Source organism: Octopus bimaculoides, chromosome 28, assembly GCF_046866305.1.
Source record: "Octopus bimaculoides isolate indiv1 chromosome 28, ASM4686630v1, whole genome shotgun sequence".
NCBI lineage: Eukaryota > Metazoa > Mollusca > Cephalopoda > Octopoda > Octopodidae > Octopus > Octopus bimaculoides.
Window position 1 is genome coordinate 2,381,878 of NC_142955.1, and position 20,483 is coordinate 2,402,360.

Here is a 20,483-nt window from a genome sequence, read left to right on the forward strand (position 1 = left end):
GTGTTCCAAATACACTCACAAGGCTATAGCAGAAGACACTTGCCCAAGCTACCATGCAGTGGGATGGAACCCAGACCCATGCAGTGGGGAAGCAAGCTTCTTACCACGCAGCCACACCTATTGGTTTTAAGACTTTCATAACTAAATTCATGCAAAACAAATTCAAAATCTGGAGGAAATTGCTTTTATTAAAAAAAATATCCCACAGGTAAGTTACCTGAGATGTGGTGACATAAACTATAGAGTTGGGAGGTTGTTATCACACTCTGTTCTATCTCCATTCCTGTGTAAATACATTTACAGTTAGAGAGGGTGTGTGTGTGTGTGTCCCTGGCTAAGGAGGAACTGAGAATGCTTCTTGTTCTTAAGAATTGTCCCATTGATAGTCACACATCTATATGAACAGATACACATTTAGTTAACACTAGAAGTACCAAACGGTCATTTATCATCAGTTTTGCTTATTACTTTTTAATTTCTACAACTGTATTGAATGTGCAATCATGAGCATCATTTCATATACATGTGTCTATAGATATATATTTCTTGTATGTAGATAAATGCTAAAAGAATGTGTTTTCAAATCCTTTATTCACTGCATTTGCTTATATTCAAAATAGATTGTACTGAATAACGATTTTCAAAGGGGGACAAAAATGACTGCTATGGTCCTTGTAAGAAGAAAGAAATGTTGATACTTTTAGTGTTAACCCTTTAGCATTTAATCAGCCATATCTGGCCCAAATATTCTACCAATTTTATGTCCAAAGTAGCCAGAGTTGGCCTCTTACACCTACCCTATAATGTCATTCTAAAAATAATCATATCATCAAAACTTGAAAGCTTTGAGATAATGCATGACAAATTGAAAATAACGTAAATAAATAAACATCACATTTGATAGAATAATCTGCATAGTAAAGAGTTAAGTTACCACTTATAGAGAAAGATTTACCACGAATCAGTGGTGCTGCTTCTCCCCTGTATAAACACATTTGTGAGAAGTTGCCATGTTTAGTGAATGACCTACCACAGATATCACAAGGATATGGCTTCTCTCCTGTATGGATATATCTGTGTTTTTATAAGGTAGAACTCACAGGGAATGACCTACCACAGACATAACAGTGTTATGGCTTCTCTCCTGTATAGAAACGTTTGTGAGTAGCTAAGCTGCCACTTTGAGAGAATGATTTACCACAGATATCACAGTGATATGGTGACTCTCCTATATGAATATGCTTGTGTCTAGTGAAGTTTATGGCTGAAAGGAATGATTTACCACAGACATCACAATGACATGGCTATATCTGTGAGTAATTAAGTTACTACAAATGATTTACCACAAATGTCACAGTGAAATGGCTTCTAACCTGTATGAATACGTTTATGAGAAGTTAAAGTACTACTTTGAGAGAATGAATTACCACAGATATTACAGAAATATGGTTTCTCTCCTGTATGGAGACGTTTGTGAGAAGTTAAAACAGTACTTCGAGAGAATGATTTACTACAGATGTTACACTGATATGGCTTCTCTCCTGTATGAACACGCTTGTGAGAAATGAAAGCACTTCCGTCAGAGAAAGATGTACCACAGACATCACAATGATAAGGCTTCTCTCCTGTATGAATACGTTTGTGGTTAGTCAAAGTATATTTTTGAAAGAATGATTTACCACAGATGTCACAATGAAATAGTTTCTCCCCTATATGAATACGCCTGTGAGAATTTAAAGCACTTTGGAGAGAGAAAGATGTACCACAGACATCACAGTGATAAGGCTTTTCTCCAGTATGGATGCGTTTGTGTATAGTCAAGTTATATTTTCGAGAGAATGGTTTACCACAGATATCACAGTGATACGGAGTCTCTCCGGTATGAATACGTTTGTGTCTAGTTATGTCATTACTTTGAAAGAATGATTTACCACAAATGTCACAGTGAAATGGCTTCTCCCCTGTATGAATACGTTTATGAGAAGTTAAAACACTACTTTGAGAGAATGATTTACCACAGATGTTACAGGAATAAGGTTTCACTCCTGCATGAATATGTTTGTGAGAAGTTAAAGTACAACTTTGAGAGAATGATTTACTACAGATGTTACATTGGTACGGCTTTTCCCCTGTATGAACACGTTCATGACAATTGAAAGCACTTTTGTCAGAGAATGATGTACCACAGACATCACAGTGATAGGGTTTCTCTCCGGTATGAATACGTTTGTGGTTAGTCAAGGTATATTTCTGAAAGAATGATTTACCACAGATATCACAGTAAAATGGTTTCTCTCCTGTATGAATACGCTTGTGAGAATTTAAAGCACTTCGAACAGAGAATGATGTACTACAGATGTCACAATGATATGGCTTCTCTCCTGTATGAATACGTTTGTGTGTAGTCAAGTTACTACTTTGAGAGAATGATCTACCACAGATATCACAGTGAAATGGCTTCTCCCCTGTATGAATACGTTTGTGTGTAGTTAATATATGCTTTTGAGAGAATGATATACCACAAATATCACAGTGATATAGTGTCTCGCCAGTATGAATACGTTTGTGTGTGGTCAAAGTATATTTTTGAGAGAACAATTTACCACAAATATCACAGTGAAATGGTTTCTGTCCTGTATGAATACGTTTGTGCATATTTAAGTGACCCTTTTGTGAGAAAGACTTTTTACAGACATCACAGTCATGTGACAATTTTTGACTTCCTTTTTCTCTATCTTCTGGAAAATTCCGTTCCTTTAGTTTCTCACTCTTTTCCATTATTTTTCTTCTAAAATCCCAATATATATATATTTACTTCTTTTTGCTTCTATAGTCTTTTGTTTACAAATATTTTGACTGCTGTATTTCTGTCCAGTGTTACTTTTGTCTGAATACTCTTTAGTAAATTTATCAAAGTTTAATTTGCAACCAGACTCATCTTGTAGACACTCCAGCCAGTGATGTCCTGAAAGTTTGCTAATAACACATTTCAGAGTAAATATATCGTAGGAATTCTACCATAGATTTATAGAAACAATGATATATATATCTGTTCTGTACAATATTTTCATTTTGGTCTTTAAAAGATGATAAATAATGAGAATGTATCTTCAGTTATTCCAATGTCATCTGATATTCTGAAATAATAAAGAAACAACAGTGTAACATATAGAGGCTACTTAGAAAATACAGATTCAACATTTCCATAGAGATAAACTCTAGAAATAAATATTTACTTGAACAAAAGAACTATTTGATTTATTAAAATTTACATCAGAAAATCTTGTGCAAAGCTAACATATTTCTAAACTCCAGCAACACATTCATATTAGATAACATTAATATGTGTGTGTGTGTGTGTAAATATATATAGGCGCAGGAGTGGCTGTGTGTTAAGTAGCTTGCTTACCAACCACATGGTTCCGGACTCAGTCCCAATGCGTGGCACCTTGGGCAAGTGTCTTCTACTATAGCCTCGGGCCGACCAAAGCCTTGTTAGTGGATTTGGTAGACGGAAACTGAAAGAAGACCGTCGTATATATGTATGTATATGTATATATATATGTGTGCGTGTGTCTGTGTTTGTCCCCCCACCATCGCTTGACAACCGATACTGGTGTGTTCACGTCCCCCGTAACTTAGCGGTTCGGCAAAAAGAGACCGATAGAATAAGTACAAGGCTTACAATGAATAAGTTCTGGGGTCGATTTGATTCGACTAAAGGTGGTGCTCCAGCATGGCCGCAGTCAAATGACTGAAACAAGTAAAAGATATATATATATATATATATATATATATATTCTTTTACTTTTTCAGGCTATAAATCAAGCCCAGGACTTATTTTTTGAGCCTAGTACTTATTCCATCAACTACTTTTAATATTATAATATTACATGGCCAAGTAAGTGACCGTTAGAAGTAGGAACGCTTGTTTACATAGAGTCATAACGCTATACTAAAGGTTTAAATTAAATGATTATATATACACACACACACAAATATATATATACTGGGCTCCCTTCAAATCCATTCACAAGGCTTTCGTTGGGCAGAGGGTATTACAGAAAATACTTGCCTAAGGTGGTACGCAGTGGGACTGAACCTAGAGTTATCTCTCTCTATGTATATATATGTGTGTGTGTGTGTGTGTGTGTGTATATAAATATATAGTATTAGGGAAAAGAACCAAGGTTTATGAACTCATCGATGAAAATCCACTGTCACTTAATTTTATTTTAATTTTTAATAAATTGATTTTAATTGAGTTTTTACCTGTAATTTTGGATTCTATCCCAAATATTATATGTATTATGTATATCTATCTATATATATAGGTAATCTTCCAGTTTCGAGGGGGTAAAAGAAATATTCAAGGGAAATAACTTCAGTCTTATATGTATAGTAATATATATCGTCCTATTAAGTTGCTGTATGTATGTAAATCTACGTGTGCAGTATATATATATATATATATGTATACACTATATGTCCCGTCTTTGTGTTCAAACCGTTGTCCCTCCACATGGGACACAATTCTCATATTGTGTATGGATTTGTGTGTGTGTGTGTATATATATATATATATATGCTTGTGTATGTATGTTTCTTTTACCCCTCGAAACTGGAAGATCGCCTATATATATATATATATATATATATACTGCACACGTAGATTTACATACATACAGCAACTTAATAGGACGATATATATTTCTATACATATAAGACTGAAGTTATTTCCCTTGAATATTTCTTTTACCCCTCGAAACTGGAAGATTAGCTATATATATATATATATATATATATATATAATATTTAAAGGTGGAAATACATGTATTAAAGTAGGGTTCGTGCCGAAAAAACAAAATTCTTTTTAAAAGGGTGGTTTTGTGGGGAGACGGGTGAACGTGTTGCCAAGAACATTGATTGTTAAAACACCGAACAATATTCAGAGAATTTATTAGCAACCTCGATTACAATCGGGTTGAAAGTAAAATAAAAAGGACCCGGCACCCGAGTACGTTTTGGACCGCAACTTAAGCATCCATGATGATCAAATTTCAATCCTAAATATAATGTAGCAATATTCATGATATAATAATCTCAGACAAATTAGTTAACTAATTACTTAATAAGTTCTCTTTGACACCTTAAATGAAAAAGGAGAAATTATTGGAAATAGTCTTTACTCATTTTGCCCCATCTAAGACATGATTTTTGATAACTGAACATTACCAAATTAGACACTAAATGGGGTGGGGGTATTGATCTGGAATGCAAGAAAGAAAAGAATATTGATTGTTAAACACCGGACATCATTCAGATATTTTATTAGTAACCTCAATTACAATCAGGTTGAAAGTTGAGGGAAAATTTCTTGAAAATCAAAAGGACCTGCCACCTGACTATGTTTCGGACTGCAACTTCAACAACTATAATGACTAATTTTCAGTCCTAAATATAATGTAGCAATATTCACAAAATAATAATTTACAAAAAAATAGGAGAAATGGGAAATTACTCATTTTGCCCCGCCTACTTATTTCTTCGCCTTCCTTATATCAAGAAATAAGCATTCGATAAATTATAATAAAGCATTGGTTTCTCAACATTTCTGTGGTTGGAGTGTATTTGAGGATATTTCTCCAACTAAAACACACAACAAACAAACGTGGAAACGATGGATCGTGTAGAAGGTTGCCTCCATAGCTAGAAATAGCAGCCAAATGTCGAACACATCAAAGGACATCTGAGACAGAAAGTATTAAAAGATTAAATGCTTATATTGTTTAATACTTACTGAAGTGTTCTTATAAAGGATAGTATTGTTGTTATAAGTGCGTCGGGTGGTAGAGAAATCTATTATATATGTGTTCGGGAGTTGATTAAGAGATATTCTAGCAACTGACATGTTTATCAATACGTAATGAATGGAGGCGGAAGTACATTTAGTACGCATGCGTACGAAATCTTGGTTTCAAATTTTGGCACAACGCCAGCAATGTCGGTGGAGGGGGTTGAGGGGCGGGAGTTGATTTAACGGATCCACAGTAGTCGACTGGTATTTATTTCAATGCCCAACCCCCGAGCAAAACGATTAAAGGCAAAGTTGACCCGAAAAGATGAAAGGCAAAGTGGGCCACACCGGATTTTCCGCATACATACACAAATATCGGCAAATTTCGGGCTGGGTTGGTACGTAAGTCGATTACGTGGACCTCAGTAGTCAACTGGTATTTATTTTATTGAACCCCCCCCCCCCAGCAAAAAGATTAAAGGCAAAGTTGACCCGAAAAGATGAAAGGCAAAGTCAACCTCACTGGAATTCCCGCATACATACACAAATGTTGGCGTATATTTAATTACGTGCACCCCCACCCACAATTTCTTCAGATTCTCACGTTTTCGACATCGGAGAAAACGATTTTACCGAAATGTCGCATTTTCAAAATTTTACGTTCCACTCCCAACCCCAATTTCTTAATTTCTAACTGCTTTTCGATTTTTTTTTTCCTTCTAATCTTCGTAGAAAAATACAGAGATTACGAATGTAGGATTTTTTTTTAAACAAACCCCTCACATCCCGCCGACCCATCACCTCCTCGCTTTCAAAAAGCTGAAAACTCCGAATATTTCACTTTCGTCTGATGTTTCACGCATGCGTAGAATCCTACTGCTTAAGTAGCAGACGAAAATAATATCAGACCACCACCAGAAAACCCGACATGCTAGAAACAACAGCTAAATGACACTATTTCTTGGGAAAAAAATTCTCTGCTTTCAAAATAGCTAAATTCTAATTTTCCTTATCCTCCAGTTTTTTAAATTTCTAACTTCTATACAATTTTTTTTTTTTTTTAATTCACTTGGAATAATACAGAGATCACAAATATTTAAGAATTAAAAAAAAAAATTTTCTTAAAGAAACACTCAAATTTCCAAACATTTTTAGCATTTTTGAAAGTGGGGAAGCTTTACCAGAAATCGTGTCATTTAGCTGTTGTTTCTAGCATGTCGGGCTTTCTGAACAAGTTCAAAAAATGTTTCAAAGAAAAAAATGCCACAATGGCCAACAAATATAGTTCAAAGAAATTTTCTTTAAAATTATTGCCCGGTAAAACCGGAAAATAGCGATAAAAAAAACCCACAGTAAATAATGCCTACCAGCAATGAAGAAAAACATGTCCACACAGTAGTGAGGGAAAGAAGCTTCTTACCACACAGCCACGCTAATTGGTTTTAAGTTTCATAATAAAATTCATGCCAAACAAAGTAAAAATCTGGAAAAAATTGCTTTTATTGAAAAAATATCCCACAGGTAAATTATCTTGGCTGTTGTGACATAAACTATAGAGTTGGGAGGTTGTTACCATACACTGTTCTTTCTTTCTTTTTTGTCATAGAAGGAACTTTGACAATTACAGCGATTCCCTGATGAGTAAGCTGGTTTATTGCCACGGAGAAAGCCCACAACACTACCACCAATTTAGGAGGAGCTCAAAATGTTAATTGTTCTTATGAATTCTCACACTAATAGTCGTCACATATCACCACTTTTTAATTTCTGCAACTGTATTGAATGTGCAATCATAAGCATCATTTCATATATATATGTGTATAGATGTATGATTTTTGCATGTAAATAAATGCTAAAAGAATGTATTTTCAAATCTTTTATTCACTGAATTTGCTTATATTTAAAATAAATTGTATTAAATATGGTTTTCAATGGCAGTCAAAAATGACCACTTTGAGATTTGTAAGAAGAAAAAAATGTTGGTACTTCTAGTGTTAACCCTTTAGCATTTAAACCAGCCATCTCTAGCCCAAATATACTACATATTTTACGTTCAAACTAGCCAGAGTAGGCCTCTTACAATGTCATTCTAAAAACAAACACTCACATTATCAAACCTTGAAAGCTGTGAGATAATGCATGACAAATTGAAAACAATGTGAATAAATAAAGATCACATTTGATAGAATAATCTACATGGTTAAAGGTTAAGTAACCACTTACAGATAATATTAGTGGGATTGCTTCTTCCCCTTATGAACACATTTGTGATAAGCTAAGTTGTTATGTTGAGTGAATGACCTACCGCAGATATCACAAAGATATGGCTTCTCTCCTGTATGGAGACATTTGTGAGAAATTAAGGTGCCATGTTGAGTGAATGACCTACCACAGATGTCACAATGATGTGGCTTCTCTCCCATATGGATAAGTCTGTGTTTAGATAAATTAGAACTCATAGAGAATGATTTACCACAGATATCACAGTGATGTAGCTTCTCTCTTGTATGGAAACGTTTGTGAGTAGCTAAGTTGCCACCACGAGAGAATGATTTACCACAGATATCACAGTGATATGGTGACTCTCCTGTATGAATACATTTGTGATTAGTCAAGCTATCTGTCCGAGAGAATGATTTACCACAAATGTCACAGTGAAATGGCTTCTCCCCAGTATGAGTACGCTTGTGTCTAGTGAAGTTTATGGCTGAAGGGAATGATTTACCACAGACACCACAATGACATTGCTTTTCTCCTGTATGGATATATCTGTGAGTAATTAAGTTACTCTTTATAGAAAATGATTTACCACAGATGTCACAAGTATATGGTCTCTCTCCTGAATGAATACTTTTGTGTACAGTTAGGTTACTATTTACAGAGAAAGATTTCTTACAGATGTCGCATTGATATGGCTTCTCTCCGGTATGAATACGTTTATGGTAAGTTAAAGAACTGTAGCCAGAAAATGATTTACCGCAGATATTACAGGTATATGGTGTCTCTCCTGCATGAATACGTTTGTGAGAAGTTAAAGTACTACTTTGAGAGAATGATTTACTACAGATGTTACATTGGTACGGCTTCTCCCCTGTATGAACACGTTTGTGGGACTTTAAAACACTTTGGTCTGAGAATGATGTACCACAGACATCACAGTGATACGGTTTCTCTCCGGTATGAAGACGTTTGTGCTTAGTCAAGTTATGCTTTCGAGAGAATGATTTACCACAAATATCACAGTGAAATGGCTTTTCTCCAGTATGAACACGTTTGTGAGAATTCAAAGTACTTTGGTCAGAGAATGATGTACCGCAGACATCACAATGATAAGGCTTCTCTCCGGTATGAATACGTTTGTGTGTAGTCAAGCTATTTTTTTGAGAGAATGATTTACCACAGATGTCACAGTGATATGGCGTCTCTCCAGTATGAATTCGTTTGTGGGTAGTTAAGTTACTGGCTGAAGAGAATGATTTATCACAGACATCACAATGATATGGATTCTCTCCTGTATGGATATGTTGTTGACTAATTAAGTCACTACTTACAGAAAATGATTTACCACAGATGTCACAGTGAAATGGCTTCTCCCCTGTGTGAATACGTTTGTGTCTATTCAAGTGACCCTTTTGAGAGAAGGACTTTTTACAGACATCGCAGTCATGTGATAATTTTTGTTTCTCTTTTTCTCTATCTTCTGGAAAAATCTCTTCCTTCACTTTCTCACTCTTTTCCATTATTTTTCTATGAACTTCACCTTTTTCTCTTTTTTTTTTTGCTTCTATAGTCTTTTGTTTACAAATATTTCACCTGCTGTCTTTCTGTCCAGTGTTACCTTTGTCACAAAACAACTAAATTTATCCACGTTTAATCTGCAATCAGACTAGTCTTGTAGACACTCCAGCCAGAGTAAATATATCAGAGGAATTCTACCATAGACTTATAGAAACAATCTTCTATATCTGTTCTGTACAATATTTTGGTCTTTAAAAGATGATAAATAATGAGAATGTATCTTCTGCTATTCCAATGTCATCTGATATTCTGAAATAATAAAGAAACAACAGTGTAAGATATAGAGGCTACTTAGAAAATACAGATTCAACATTTCCATAAACTCTTAAAATATTATCTAGAATTCTTCACGATCTCTTCGTGATGTATGCATATGTCTTTGACTAGTTAACTAATTACTTAATAAGTTCTCTTCTTTGACACCTTAAATGAAAAAGGAGAAATTATTGGAAATAGTCTTTACTCATTTTTCCCCATCTAAGACATGATTTTTGATAACTGAACATTACCAAATTAGACACTAAATGGGGTGGAGGTATTGATCTGGAATGCAAGAAAGAAAAGAATATTGATTGTTAAACACCGGACATCATTCAGATATTTTATTAGTAACCTCAATTACAATCAGGTTGAAAGTTGAGGGAAAATTTCTTGAAAATCAAAAGGACCTGCCACCTGTTTCGGACTGGAACTTCAACAACTATAATGACTAATTTTCAGTCCTAAATATAATGTAGCAATATTCACAAAATAATAATTTACAAAAAATTAGGAGAAATGGGAAATTACTCATTTTGCCCCGCCTACTTATTTTGTCCCTTTCCTCTATATCAAGAAACAAACATTCGATAAATTATAATAAAGCATTGGTTTCTCAACATTTCTGTGGTTGGAATGTATTTGAGGATATTTCTCCAACTAAAACACACAACAAACAAACGTGGAAACGATGGATCGTGTAGAAGGTTGCCTCCATAGCTAGAAATAGCAGCCAAATGTCGCACACATCAAAGGACATCTGAGACAGAAAGTATTAAAAGATTAAATGCTTATATTGTTTAATACTTACGGAAATGCTTTTATAAAGGACAGTGTTGTTAGAAGTGCGTCAGGCGGTAGAGAAATCTTATAAATGTGTCTGGGAATTGATTAAGAGAAATACAGGTACGACTCACGTATGCTCTGATGTGACGAATAGAGGTGGGTGTACGTTTAGTGCGCATGCGTATGAAATATTGGTTTCAACGTTTGGCGCAACGCCAGCAATTTCGTGGGTAACGATGGTGCTTAAGTCAATTACATGGATCCCCAGTAGTTAACTGGTACTTATCATATTGAACCCCAAGCAAAAAAAATTAAAGGCAAAGTTGACCTCACCGGAATTTTGGGCACACATACACGAATGTGGGCGTACGTGAAACACGTGCACACCCGCCCACTTCCTGTATTTTTTTTTTTCCAAAATGCCTTCGGATCCACAGAATACGATTTTGACCCAAATATCGCGTTTTCAAAATTATAATTTCCACCCCTCCCCACTTTCTTAATTTTTAAAACTTTCCGGATTACAGAGATTACAAATGTGAGAATTTTTTTTTGTTTTTTTTTGCAAATTTTCTTAAAGAAACCACGCTCCTCCTCCCCCCACCTTGCTTACCCATCGCGCGCTCGCGAAAGGGGTGCGGTGGGGTGGGTAGTTGGGTTAAAGGACTCGGAACATTCGCATCGTCACACATCGTCAGTCCATGGCCTCAAAACTATAGTGTTTGACCCGTGCTCGGAACATTCAGGATATGTGAATGTTCCGAGCCCTCTCCCCACCTCCACCCCGTTCACGAGCACGCATTTCTTTTTTTTTTTGTTTTATTTTCATATTCGTTCCCAGCAAGTTGTTTTACACCTATTACATTAATTATTTTTCGTTTTTGAGCTTGGGTCAAACGCTTTAGTTTGACTTTCGCTTTTACTCGTTTCAGTCATTTGACTGCGGCCATGCTGGAGCACCACCTTTTAGTCGAGGTAATCGACCCCAGGACTTATTCTTTGCAAGCCTAGTACTTATTCTATCGGTCTCTTTTGCCGAACCGCTAAGTTACGGGGACGTAAACACACCAGCATCGGTTGTCAAGTGATGTTGGGGAGACAAACACAGGCACACACACATATATATATATACATACATATATACGACGGGCTTCTTTCAGTTTCCATCTACCAAATCCACTCACAAGGCTTTAGTAGGCCCGAGGCTATAGTAGAAGACACTTGCCCAAGGTGCCACGCAGTGGGACTGAACCCGGAACCATGTGGTTGGTAGGCAAGCTACTTACCACACAGCCACTCCTGTGCCTATAAATTTTTAGAATCTTTCCTCCCACCTTCGGTAAAATGAGTTTTTCTGAACAAATTTTAATACAGTCGTAATCTACAGCAACTGAAGCGTACTTGTGGAAAATTTCATTAGAAATAACCTTGTTTTTTTTTCTTCTATAAATCGATAACTGGAGTAAAGGTAATCGAATTACCATCCCCCCACTCTCTCACTCCGAAATGGCTGGCCTTGTGCCTAAATATTTCATGCGCATGCGCACTAAACGAACTTCCGCCTTCATTCATTATATCTTGATAAATACGTCTGGTTCCAGAATTTCTCTTAGTTACCTCCCAAACACATTTATAATAGATTTCTCTACCACCCGACGCACTCATAACAACAACACTATCCTTTATAAGAACATTTCCGTAAGTATTAAACAATGAAAACATTTAATCTTTTAATACTTCGTGTCTCAGATGTTCTTTGATGTGTGCGACATTTGGCTGCTATTTCTAGCTATGGCGGCTACCTTCCACACGATCCATCGTTTTCCACTTTTGTTTGTTGTGTGTTTTAGTTGGAAAAATGTTCTCAAATACACTCCAACCACAGAAATGTTGAGAAATCAATGCTTTATTATAATTTATCGAATGTTTGTTTCTTGATATAGGGAAAAGGGACAAAATTAGTTAGCGGGGCAAAATGAGTAATTTCCCGAATATTGCAATAATATATTTATGGTTGAAAATTGGGTAGAGACGGACTATATGTAATCTGGTCCTTTCCCCCCCCTTATTTTTTTTTTACGGAATCCCACGTTTTAGGCTATGGTGATTCCGATTCTGAAAAAAAATTGTTTGAAAAATTTCAACCCCCACCCACCAAGCAGGCTATTTACATGCTAGAAATAACAGCCAAATCTCACAAAACTAGTGTTAGGGTTAGGTTTACCCTGTGGATCTATATAAAAACGGGGGGGGGGGGATCGAAATTTTGAAATTGAGATATTTGAAAATTTTTTTTCAGAATTGGAATCTCCATAGCCTAAAACTTGGGATTCCGTAAAAAAAATTTTTTAGATAAGCGGGGAAAGGTTCAGATTACATATAGTCCATCTGGACCGAAAATTGATCATCGTAGTTGCATAAGTTGCATTCCGAAACATTAGTGACAGGTTTCTTACTATTTTCAAGAAATTTTTCTTAACTTTCAACCCGATTGTAATTGAGGTTGCTAATTAAAATATATTCTTTTCTCTGTTGGATTTCAAGTCAATTTTTCTTCATTACAGTGTCTAATGTGGTAATTTTCAAGTTTCGCGAAATGATTTTTAAAATGGGGCAAATTCTCTTCAGCATCATGGTATTAACGAGAAAAAAAAATTATTAAAATTCTCTGTGTGTGTGTGTGTGTGTGTATATATATATCCGGTGGCACGTAAAAGCACCCACTACACTCGGAGTGGTTGGCATTAGGAAGGGCATCCAGCTGTAGAAACTCTGCCAAATTAGACTGGAGCCTGGTGTAGCCATCTGGTTTCACCAGTCCTCAGTCAAATCGTCCAACCCATGCTAGCATGGAAAGCGGACGTTAAACGATAATGATGATGATACATACATACACACATACATATAAATGTTAACACAATATGAATGTGTAGCTAGAGTTAAGAAATATTTTAGTTCTACACAAGATTTTCTTATGTAAATTTTAATAAATTGAATGGTTCTGTTGTTCAAGTAAATATTTATTTCTAGAGTTTATCTCTATGGAAATGTTGAATCTGTATTTTCTAAGTAGCCTCTATATCTTACACTGTTGTTTCTTTATTATTTTAGAATATCAGAAGACATTGGAATAACTGAAGATACTTTCTCATTATTTATCTTCTTCTAAGCACCGAAATGAAAATATTGTACAGAATAGATACATAAGATTCTCTACATAGATTTCCCTAAATCTATGGTAGAATTCCTACAATATACTTACTCTGATATTGTGTTATTAGCAAACTTTCAGGACATCACAGGTTGGAGTGTCTACAGCAGTTGAAATATTTGTAAACAAAAGACTACAGAAGCAAAAAGAAGAAAAAAAATATCTATATTGTGTTTTTCAAAGAAAAATAATGGAAAAAGGTGAAAAATTAAAGGAAGTGAATTTTCCTGATGATAGAGAAAAAGGGAGTAGAAAATTGTCATATGACTGTGATGTCTGTAAAAAGTCCTTCTCTCAAAAAGGATATTTGAATAAGCACAAACGTGTTCATACAGTAGAGAAGCCATTTCAATGTGACATCTGTGGTAAATCATTTTCTATAAGTAGCCAATTAATCAGTCACAGACATAGCCATACAGGAGAGAAGCCATTTCATTGTGGTGTCTGTGGTAAATCATTCTCTTCATCCAGTGTCTTTGCTACACACAAGCGGATTCATACAGGGGAGAAGCCATTTCACTGTGACGTCTGTGGTAAATCATTCTTTCAAAAACACAACTTGACTAGACACAGACGTCTACATACTAGGGAGAAACCATATCCCTGTGATGTCTGTAGTACATCGTTCTCTGACCGAAGTGCATTAAATTATCACAAACGTGTTCATACAGGGGAGAAGCCATTTCACTGCGACATTTGTGGTAAATCATTCTCTCAAAAATGTGACTTATCTAGACACAAACGTATTCATACTGGAGAGAAGCCTTATCCCTGTGACGTCTGTGGTACATCATTCTCTGAGCACAGTATTTTAACTACTCACATACGTATTCATACTGGAGAGAAGCCGTATCAATGTAACATCTGTGGTAAATCATTCTCTCAAAGTAGTGTTTTAACTTCTCATAAACGTACTCATACAGGGGAGAAGCCATATCACTGCAACATCTGTGGCAAGTCTTTTTCTAGAAGTAGTACCCTAACTAAGCACAAACGTATTCACACAGGAGAGACACCATATTTATGTGATATCTGTGGTAAATCATTCTCCCAAAGTGACAGCTTAGCTACTCACAAGCGTTTTCATACAGGAGAGAAGCCATATGATTGTGATATCTGTGGTGAATCATTTTCTGTAAGTACTTACTTAATCAGTCACAGATATAGCCATTCAGGAGAGAAGCCATATCATTGTGGTGTCTGTAGCAAATCATTCTCTTCAGCCAGTGTTTTCACTACACACAAACGTATTCATACAGGGGAGAAGCCATTTGACTGTGATGTCTGTGGTAAATCTTTCTATCAAAAATATAAATTGACTACACACAAACGTATTCATACAGGAGAGAAGCCATATCCCTGTGATGTCTGTGGTACATCTTTCTCTGGTCAAAGTGCTTTAAATTCTCACATGCATCTCCATACGGGGGAAAAGCAATTTCACTGTGACGTTTGTGATAAATCATTCTCTCAAAAATATAACTTGACTAGACACAAACGTATTCATACCAGGGAAAAGCCCTATCACTGTGATGTCTGTAGTACATCGTTCTCTGACCAGAGTGCTTTAAATACTCACATACGTGTTCATACAGGGGAGAAGCTATTTCACTGTGACATTTGTGGTAAGTCATTCTCACAAAAAAACAACTTAACTAGACACAAACGTATTCATACTGGAGAGAAGCCTTATCCCTGTGATGTCAGAAGTACATCATTCTCTAACTGAAGTGGTTCAAATTCTCACGTTTTCATACAGGGGAAAGCGACTTCACCGTGATATCTGTGGTAAACCATTCTCTCAAAAATATAACTTGATTAATCACAAATATGTTCATACTAGGGCGAAATCAAATCCACCCGCCTTATCACTGTGATATCTGTGGTACATCATTTTGTGGCCAAAGTGCTTTAAATTCTCACAAACATGACCATAGAGGAGAGAAGCCATATTATTGTAATATCTGTGGTAAATTATTCTCTGTTAGTTGTGATTTATCTCAACACAGACATCTCCACACAGGTGAGAAGTGATATCTGTGACAAATTGTTCTATGGATGTATATAGTTGCTTGACTAGTCCCAAACGTATTCATAATTCATTCTCTCAAGGTAACCACTTAGCTTTTCACAAACGTTTCCATAGAGGTGAGAAGCCCTATCACTGTGATATCTGTGGTAAATTGTTCTCCAGAAGTAGTTGCTTGACTATACACAAACGTATTCACATTATTTTTAATTTGTCATGCATTATCTGACAGCTTTCAAATTTAAATGGATAGTTTATTTTTAGAATGACATTGTCGGGTAGGCGTAAGAGGCCGAGTCTGGCTAGTTTGATCAAAAAATAATTAGAAAATTTGGCCCAGATATGACTGATTTAAATTCTAAAGTGTTAACACTAAAAGTGCCAACATTTCCTCCTAAAAATGACCGTGGCAATTATTTTTGACTGTCAATGAAAATTTGTATGTAATAGAATTCATTTTAAATATAAGCAAATGCAGTGAATAAAGGATTTGAAAATACATTCTTTTAGCATTTATTTGCATGCAAAAATTATATTTCTATACACATATCAAATTATGCTCATGATTGCACATTCAATACAGTTCCAGAAATTAATAAGCAAAAGTGGTGATAAACGACCACTTGGTACTTGTAGTGTTAACTAAACGTGTATCTATTCATATAGATGTATGACTATCAATCAATGTGACCATTCATAAGAACAAGAAGCATTTTGGCCTCCTCGTGAACTGGTGATAGTGTTGGTGACTAGCGCCAGACACGTTTGTCAAGATGTAATGAATGGAAGCGGAAGTACGTTTGATGAGCATGCATATGAAATGTTGGGTTCATATTTTGTCACAAGGCCAGCAAATTCGGGAGTGGAGTGGAGTGGTGTGTAAATCGATTACATGGACCTCAGTAGTTAACTGGTATTTATTTTATTGAACCCCCAAAATGGTGAAAAGCAAAGATTACCCTAAAGGATGATAGGCAAAGTGGACCTTGCCGGAATTTCGGAATACATACGCAATTGTGCCTCCTTCAAAGGAAGACCATCAAGGATGGTCTTCCTTTGACGCATCAAAAAGGCCATGACTAAGAAGGGGTCGAAGTTTCTGAAAAGTTTCAAAAGTTGGCATTGTTTTCTTATAATTTTCAGGAAAAAATGAGTCATATTCATATGAAATTTTCTACAACTACCTTCCAGAGGGTTAACATTACGATTATGTCAGAATTTAATAAGAAAAATGAAAGAAATTTGGTTGGCATGTATACATACTGAGATACAACTCAACATCTTCGAAATTTCGAGCTTTATTTACAGATATGTGTCAGATTGTATGAGTAATGCCCATCGATTTTTTTCATAAGAAAATCAATCATCATAATCAATATCATGTGAAAGGTGTTCAAAACAAATTCCGTTAAGGAATATACATTTTTCGGCAGGTTATGAGTAAATAAAGCCAAATCGTGTTAATCACTTCACCCCACAGACGGTGAATGAAACATTCCAAACACGGTCACTCTTCGAAACACCAGTGTTGGAAGGGCGGCTGCTGATGAAGGAAAATGTTCTCTATGTGGCCTGTGTGTTTTCTGTACTCTGATTATTATCTTTTTGTCTACGTTTTGTTTACAACGTCCTGTACCCAGGTAGATATAGGTATGCACATACATGTACGTATATATGCATATACTCTTATTATTTGTATTTCAAGATAGTAAAGATTGTTTGCCAACACAACAGGACTGCTATGTTATGTTGCCAAATAATCTTTACTACAAAGTACTGTTGCAGAATATCTCACGTTGTGAGATTTTAAACTAGTAATTTTGGATCTTTTTTAAAACGGGGGCCACATTTTTCATTAACGAAACACTTTGAAACTTGGAACACTGGTAGAATGTGTCATATAAAACATCTTTTTCTCTTAGTCTTCTTTAAAAAAAAAGAAATCCATAAATTATTCCATGTTAAAGTTGTCGTATTTCTGTAATTTCAACCAATCACTGACGTCCATTCAGCCGATATACATTAAGTGCCGACTACATAAACAAACGATTCTGAAACAATTAACCCTAACCCTAGGGTTAGGGTTAAAGCAAATTTAAAATGAAAAAAACAAATAAAACGAAGGTATGGAGATTAAATACGCTTTACATCGCTTAATCAGCCAAAGGAGTAAATGTAAACAACTGAATACTTGTCAGTGATTGGTTGAAATTATCGAAATAAGACAATTTTTTACATGAAATAAATTCGAATACAAAAATATTTTTCTGTTCTATAACACAAAATAGATAAGTATACGAAGTTTGAAAGTCTTTCCGTACCAAAAACACTACGTAAAACATTAATGAAAAATGTGGCCCCCGTTTTAAAATAGATCCGTAATTTTCTAAACTCTTTGATAGACGCAATCTATACCAACTTAACCATATTAGTACCTGCATGTACGAGGAGTAAAACGTTGCTCCCTGTGAGTGAGAGGCGTAAATCGTCGTTCCCTGTGAGCGAGAGGAGGAAATCGTTGTTCCCTGCGAGTGAGAGGAAGAAATAGGTCGTTGTTGTTGATAAATACGTTAGTAGTTGTCCCTTAGACCGTAAAATTTTAAAATTTCTTGTATCTTGTTGTCTATGTCTTCTTAGTGACCTCCCTTCCACCATACCTTTTAGATAAAATTGTCTTGGTTGTCTCCCTTTGACCATATTTTTGTTTTTTAGTATCCCTTCTAGAATCTCTTTTTGCACAGTTAACGTCTCAGAACCGCTGTTCTATTGAAGTTAATAGTTTGCTGTAAAATGTATATTTGTTCAAATTAACTCCTCTTCTGAAGTATTCCTTTCACTTTTGCTTGATTCTACATCTCTTTTTTTTATTTTATTGACAATTCAGGCGTATTGTTTGTAATATTTCATTAGAAAATCGTTATAAAATTTCATATTCGATAACTTTCGTTATATAAAAGCTAAAACTAATCTAATTTGACAACCAAAAGATTGCTTGCAGCTTCTTTATATATTTATTGTCAATATTTCATCTTATATACAAAATATGACTGTGAGTTTTCGATATTGTTGTTACATCCGTTCTCAGTCTAACCTTCAAGTCATTGAATGAACAGAATTTCGTGAATAAGTAATTATTGAAAATTGTTGTCAGAAAGATTAATAAGAATCATAATGATATCTCTGTGATTGACGATGTGATCGTATCAAATATTAATATGTACACACACACACATATATGTATGTGTATGTGTATATTTCTATTTATACATGTGTGTATATATATATGTATATATGTGTGTATGGGGACATGCACACATATGGGTATATTTGTATAGGCATGGGTACGTATGTGTAAATGTGGACGTATGTGTGTATATATATATATATATATATATATATATATATATATACATACACATATATGTATGTATATATATGTATGTATATGTGTGTATATGTATTTATGTATGCATGTATGTTTTCACACATTTATATGTATGTGTTGTCCAATTTTCTAACGGAGAAATGAATGGCGTCATAACCTTATCCATCTATTGTTTTCATACTCGGTCATAATGTCTTACGTTTAAGATGATTCCCATGCATTCCCTGCAGAGAAGGTTACAATTTTAATATCAAAGATCCCTATGGATCACACAGGTTGTAATCCTTTGAAACATATGTAGGAATAAAGTATGCAATTATAACATGCGTTTTCTCCATTCCTTAAATTTTAAAATATATATATATATATATATAGCTGAATGTATATGTGTGTATGTTTGTTTGTACGTACATGTATGTATGTATATGTGCAGTATTTGGAGTGAGTGCACGTAGATTTGTATATTTTGTTTTATGTATGTATACTCATACATACATTTATATGTCTAGACACGCGCATATATACTTAAATGATAAACTTTGGAAAAGTTCAACAATTTCAGTGATTCCTTAGATCTGTAGTCTTCGAATGAACTTTCTTCTTTCTGGAATTGAGAATTCTAATTTCAGAAGATGGGTAATTAAGCTGTACACACACACATACCCATATATTGTCCGCATGGAATTTCAATCCCAGAGCCTAAATCAGTGAGGGACCTGGATAACGACATGAGTGATGACACCTCTTTCCAAGTGCACATTACCAGGATGGTGACAAAGTGCAGACGACTGGCTGGCTGGATCCTGAGAACATTCAGAACTAGAAATAAGGAAACCGTGATGGTCCTCTGGAGGACATTCATTCTCAGCCACCTGGATTACTGCTTCCAGCTGTGGTCACCCAACGGTGTGAAATTAACAGCGGACTTTGCAGCAATCCAGAGAAGATCGACCTCTTCCTGTCGAGTGTCCCAGATGAACCTACCTCGCGGCAAGAGGTGAAAATGAGGGTAGCTACATCAAACTCCATTCTTCACCAAGCGCCACATATTGGAGGAGGCTCTCAGTAATAACAGTGTAGCAAAACGGCGGTGCATTAGCATGGCCACAGCTCTGACCTGAAACTACAGAAAATATATCGATATTCCTCCCTGTGCCTGTGAAATCTTGTATCCCAGTGTGTGAATCTGAGAGGGGAATATGTTGAATAAAATCATATT

The 20,483-nt window shown here is 35.4% G+C and overlaps 3 protein-coding genes across 10 annotated transcripts in view; 1 reads left to right on the forward strand and 2 right to left on the reverse strand.

The window, feature by feature from the left end:
• The window catches only part of LOC106880988 (uncharacterized), a 34,950-nt gene extending 18,570 nt beyond the window's left edge, over positions 1 to 16,380 (forward strand). Inside the window, exons 1-2 of one of the 5 annotated variants that reach the window (XM_089344308.1) lie at positions 12,129 to 12,664; positions 13,012 to 16,380. In XM_089344308.1, the coding sequence (XP_089200434.1) occupies positions 14,041 to 15,579 (1,539 nt within the window). In that variant the 5' untranslated portion in view covers positions 12,129 to 12,664; positions 13,012 to 14,040 and the 3' untranslated portion in view covers positions 15,580 to 16,380. Of the gene's footprint in view, positions 1 to 3,816; positions 4,099 to 7,403; positions 7,541 to 12,128; positions 12,665 to 13,011 lie in introns of those variants that run through there. The other 4 variants (XM_014931170.3, XR_016238800.1, XR_016238802.1 and 1 more) reach the window with 4 other exon arrangements.
• On the reverse strand, positions 169 to 6,967 carry LOC106880984 (uncharacterized). The gene is made up of 3 exons (XM_089344321.1): positions 5,801 to 6,967; positions 1,374 to 3,137; positions 169 to 1,228 (listed from the first exon to the last, which is right to left on the reverse strand). Exons 2-3 carry the CDS (start codon positions 2,776 to 2,778, stop codon positions 1,131 to 1,133), a joined length of 1,503 nt encoding a protein of 500 aa, XP_089200447.1. The 5' UTR covers positions 2,779 to 3,137; positions 5,801 to 6,967; the 3' UTR covers positions 169 to 1,130.
• LOC128251040 (uncharacterized) overlaps positions 7,278 to 20,483 on the reverse strand; it is a 63,648-nt gene continuing 50,442 nt past the window's right edge. The window contains exons 1-2 of one of the 4 annotated variants that reach the window (XM_089344314.1): positions 10,973 to 11,209; positions 7,278 to 9,844 (exon numbers count right to left, since the gene is read on the reverse strand). In XM_089344314.1, coding sequence (XP_089200440.1) covers positions 8,029 to 9,537 — 1,509 coding nt within the window. In that variant the 5' untranslated portion in view covers positions 9,538 to 9,844; positions 10,973 to 11,209 and the 3' untranslated portion in view covers positions 7,278 to 8,028. Of the gene's footprint in view, positions 9,845 to 10,664; positions 11,210 to 20,483 lie in introns of those variants that run through there. The other 3 variants (XM_052977335.2, XM_089344313.1, XM_089344312.1) reach the window with 3 other exon arrangements.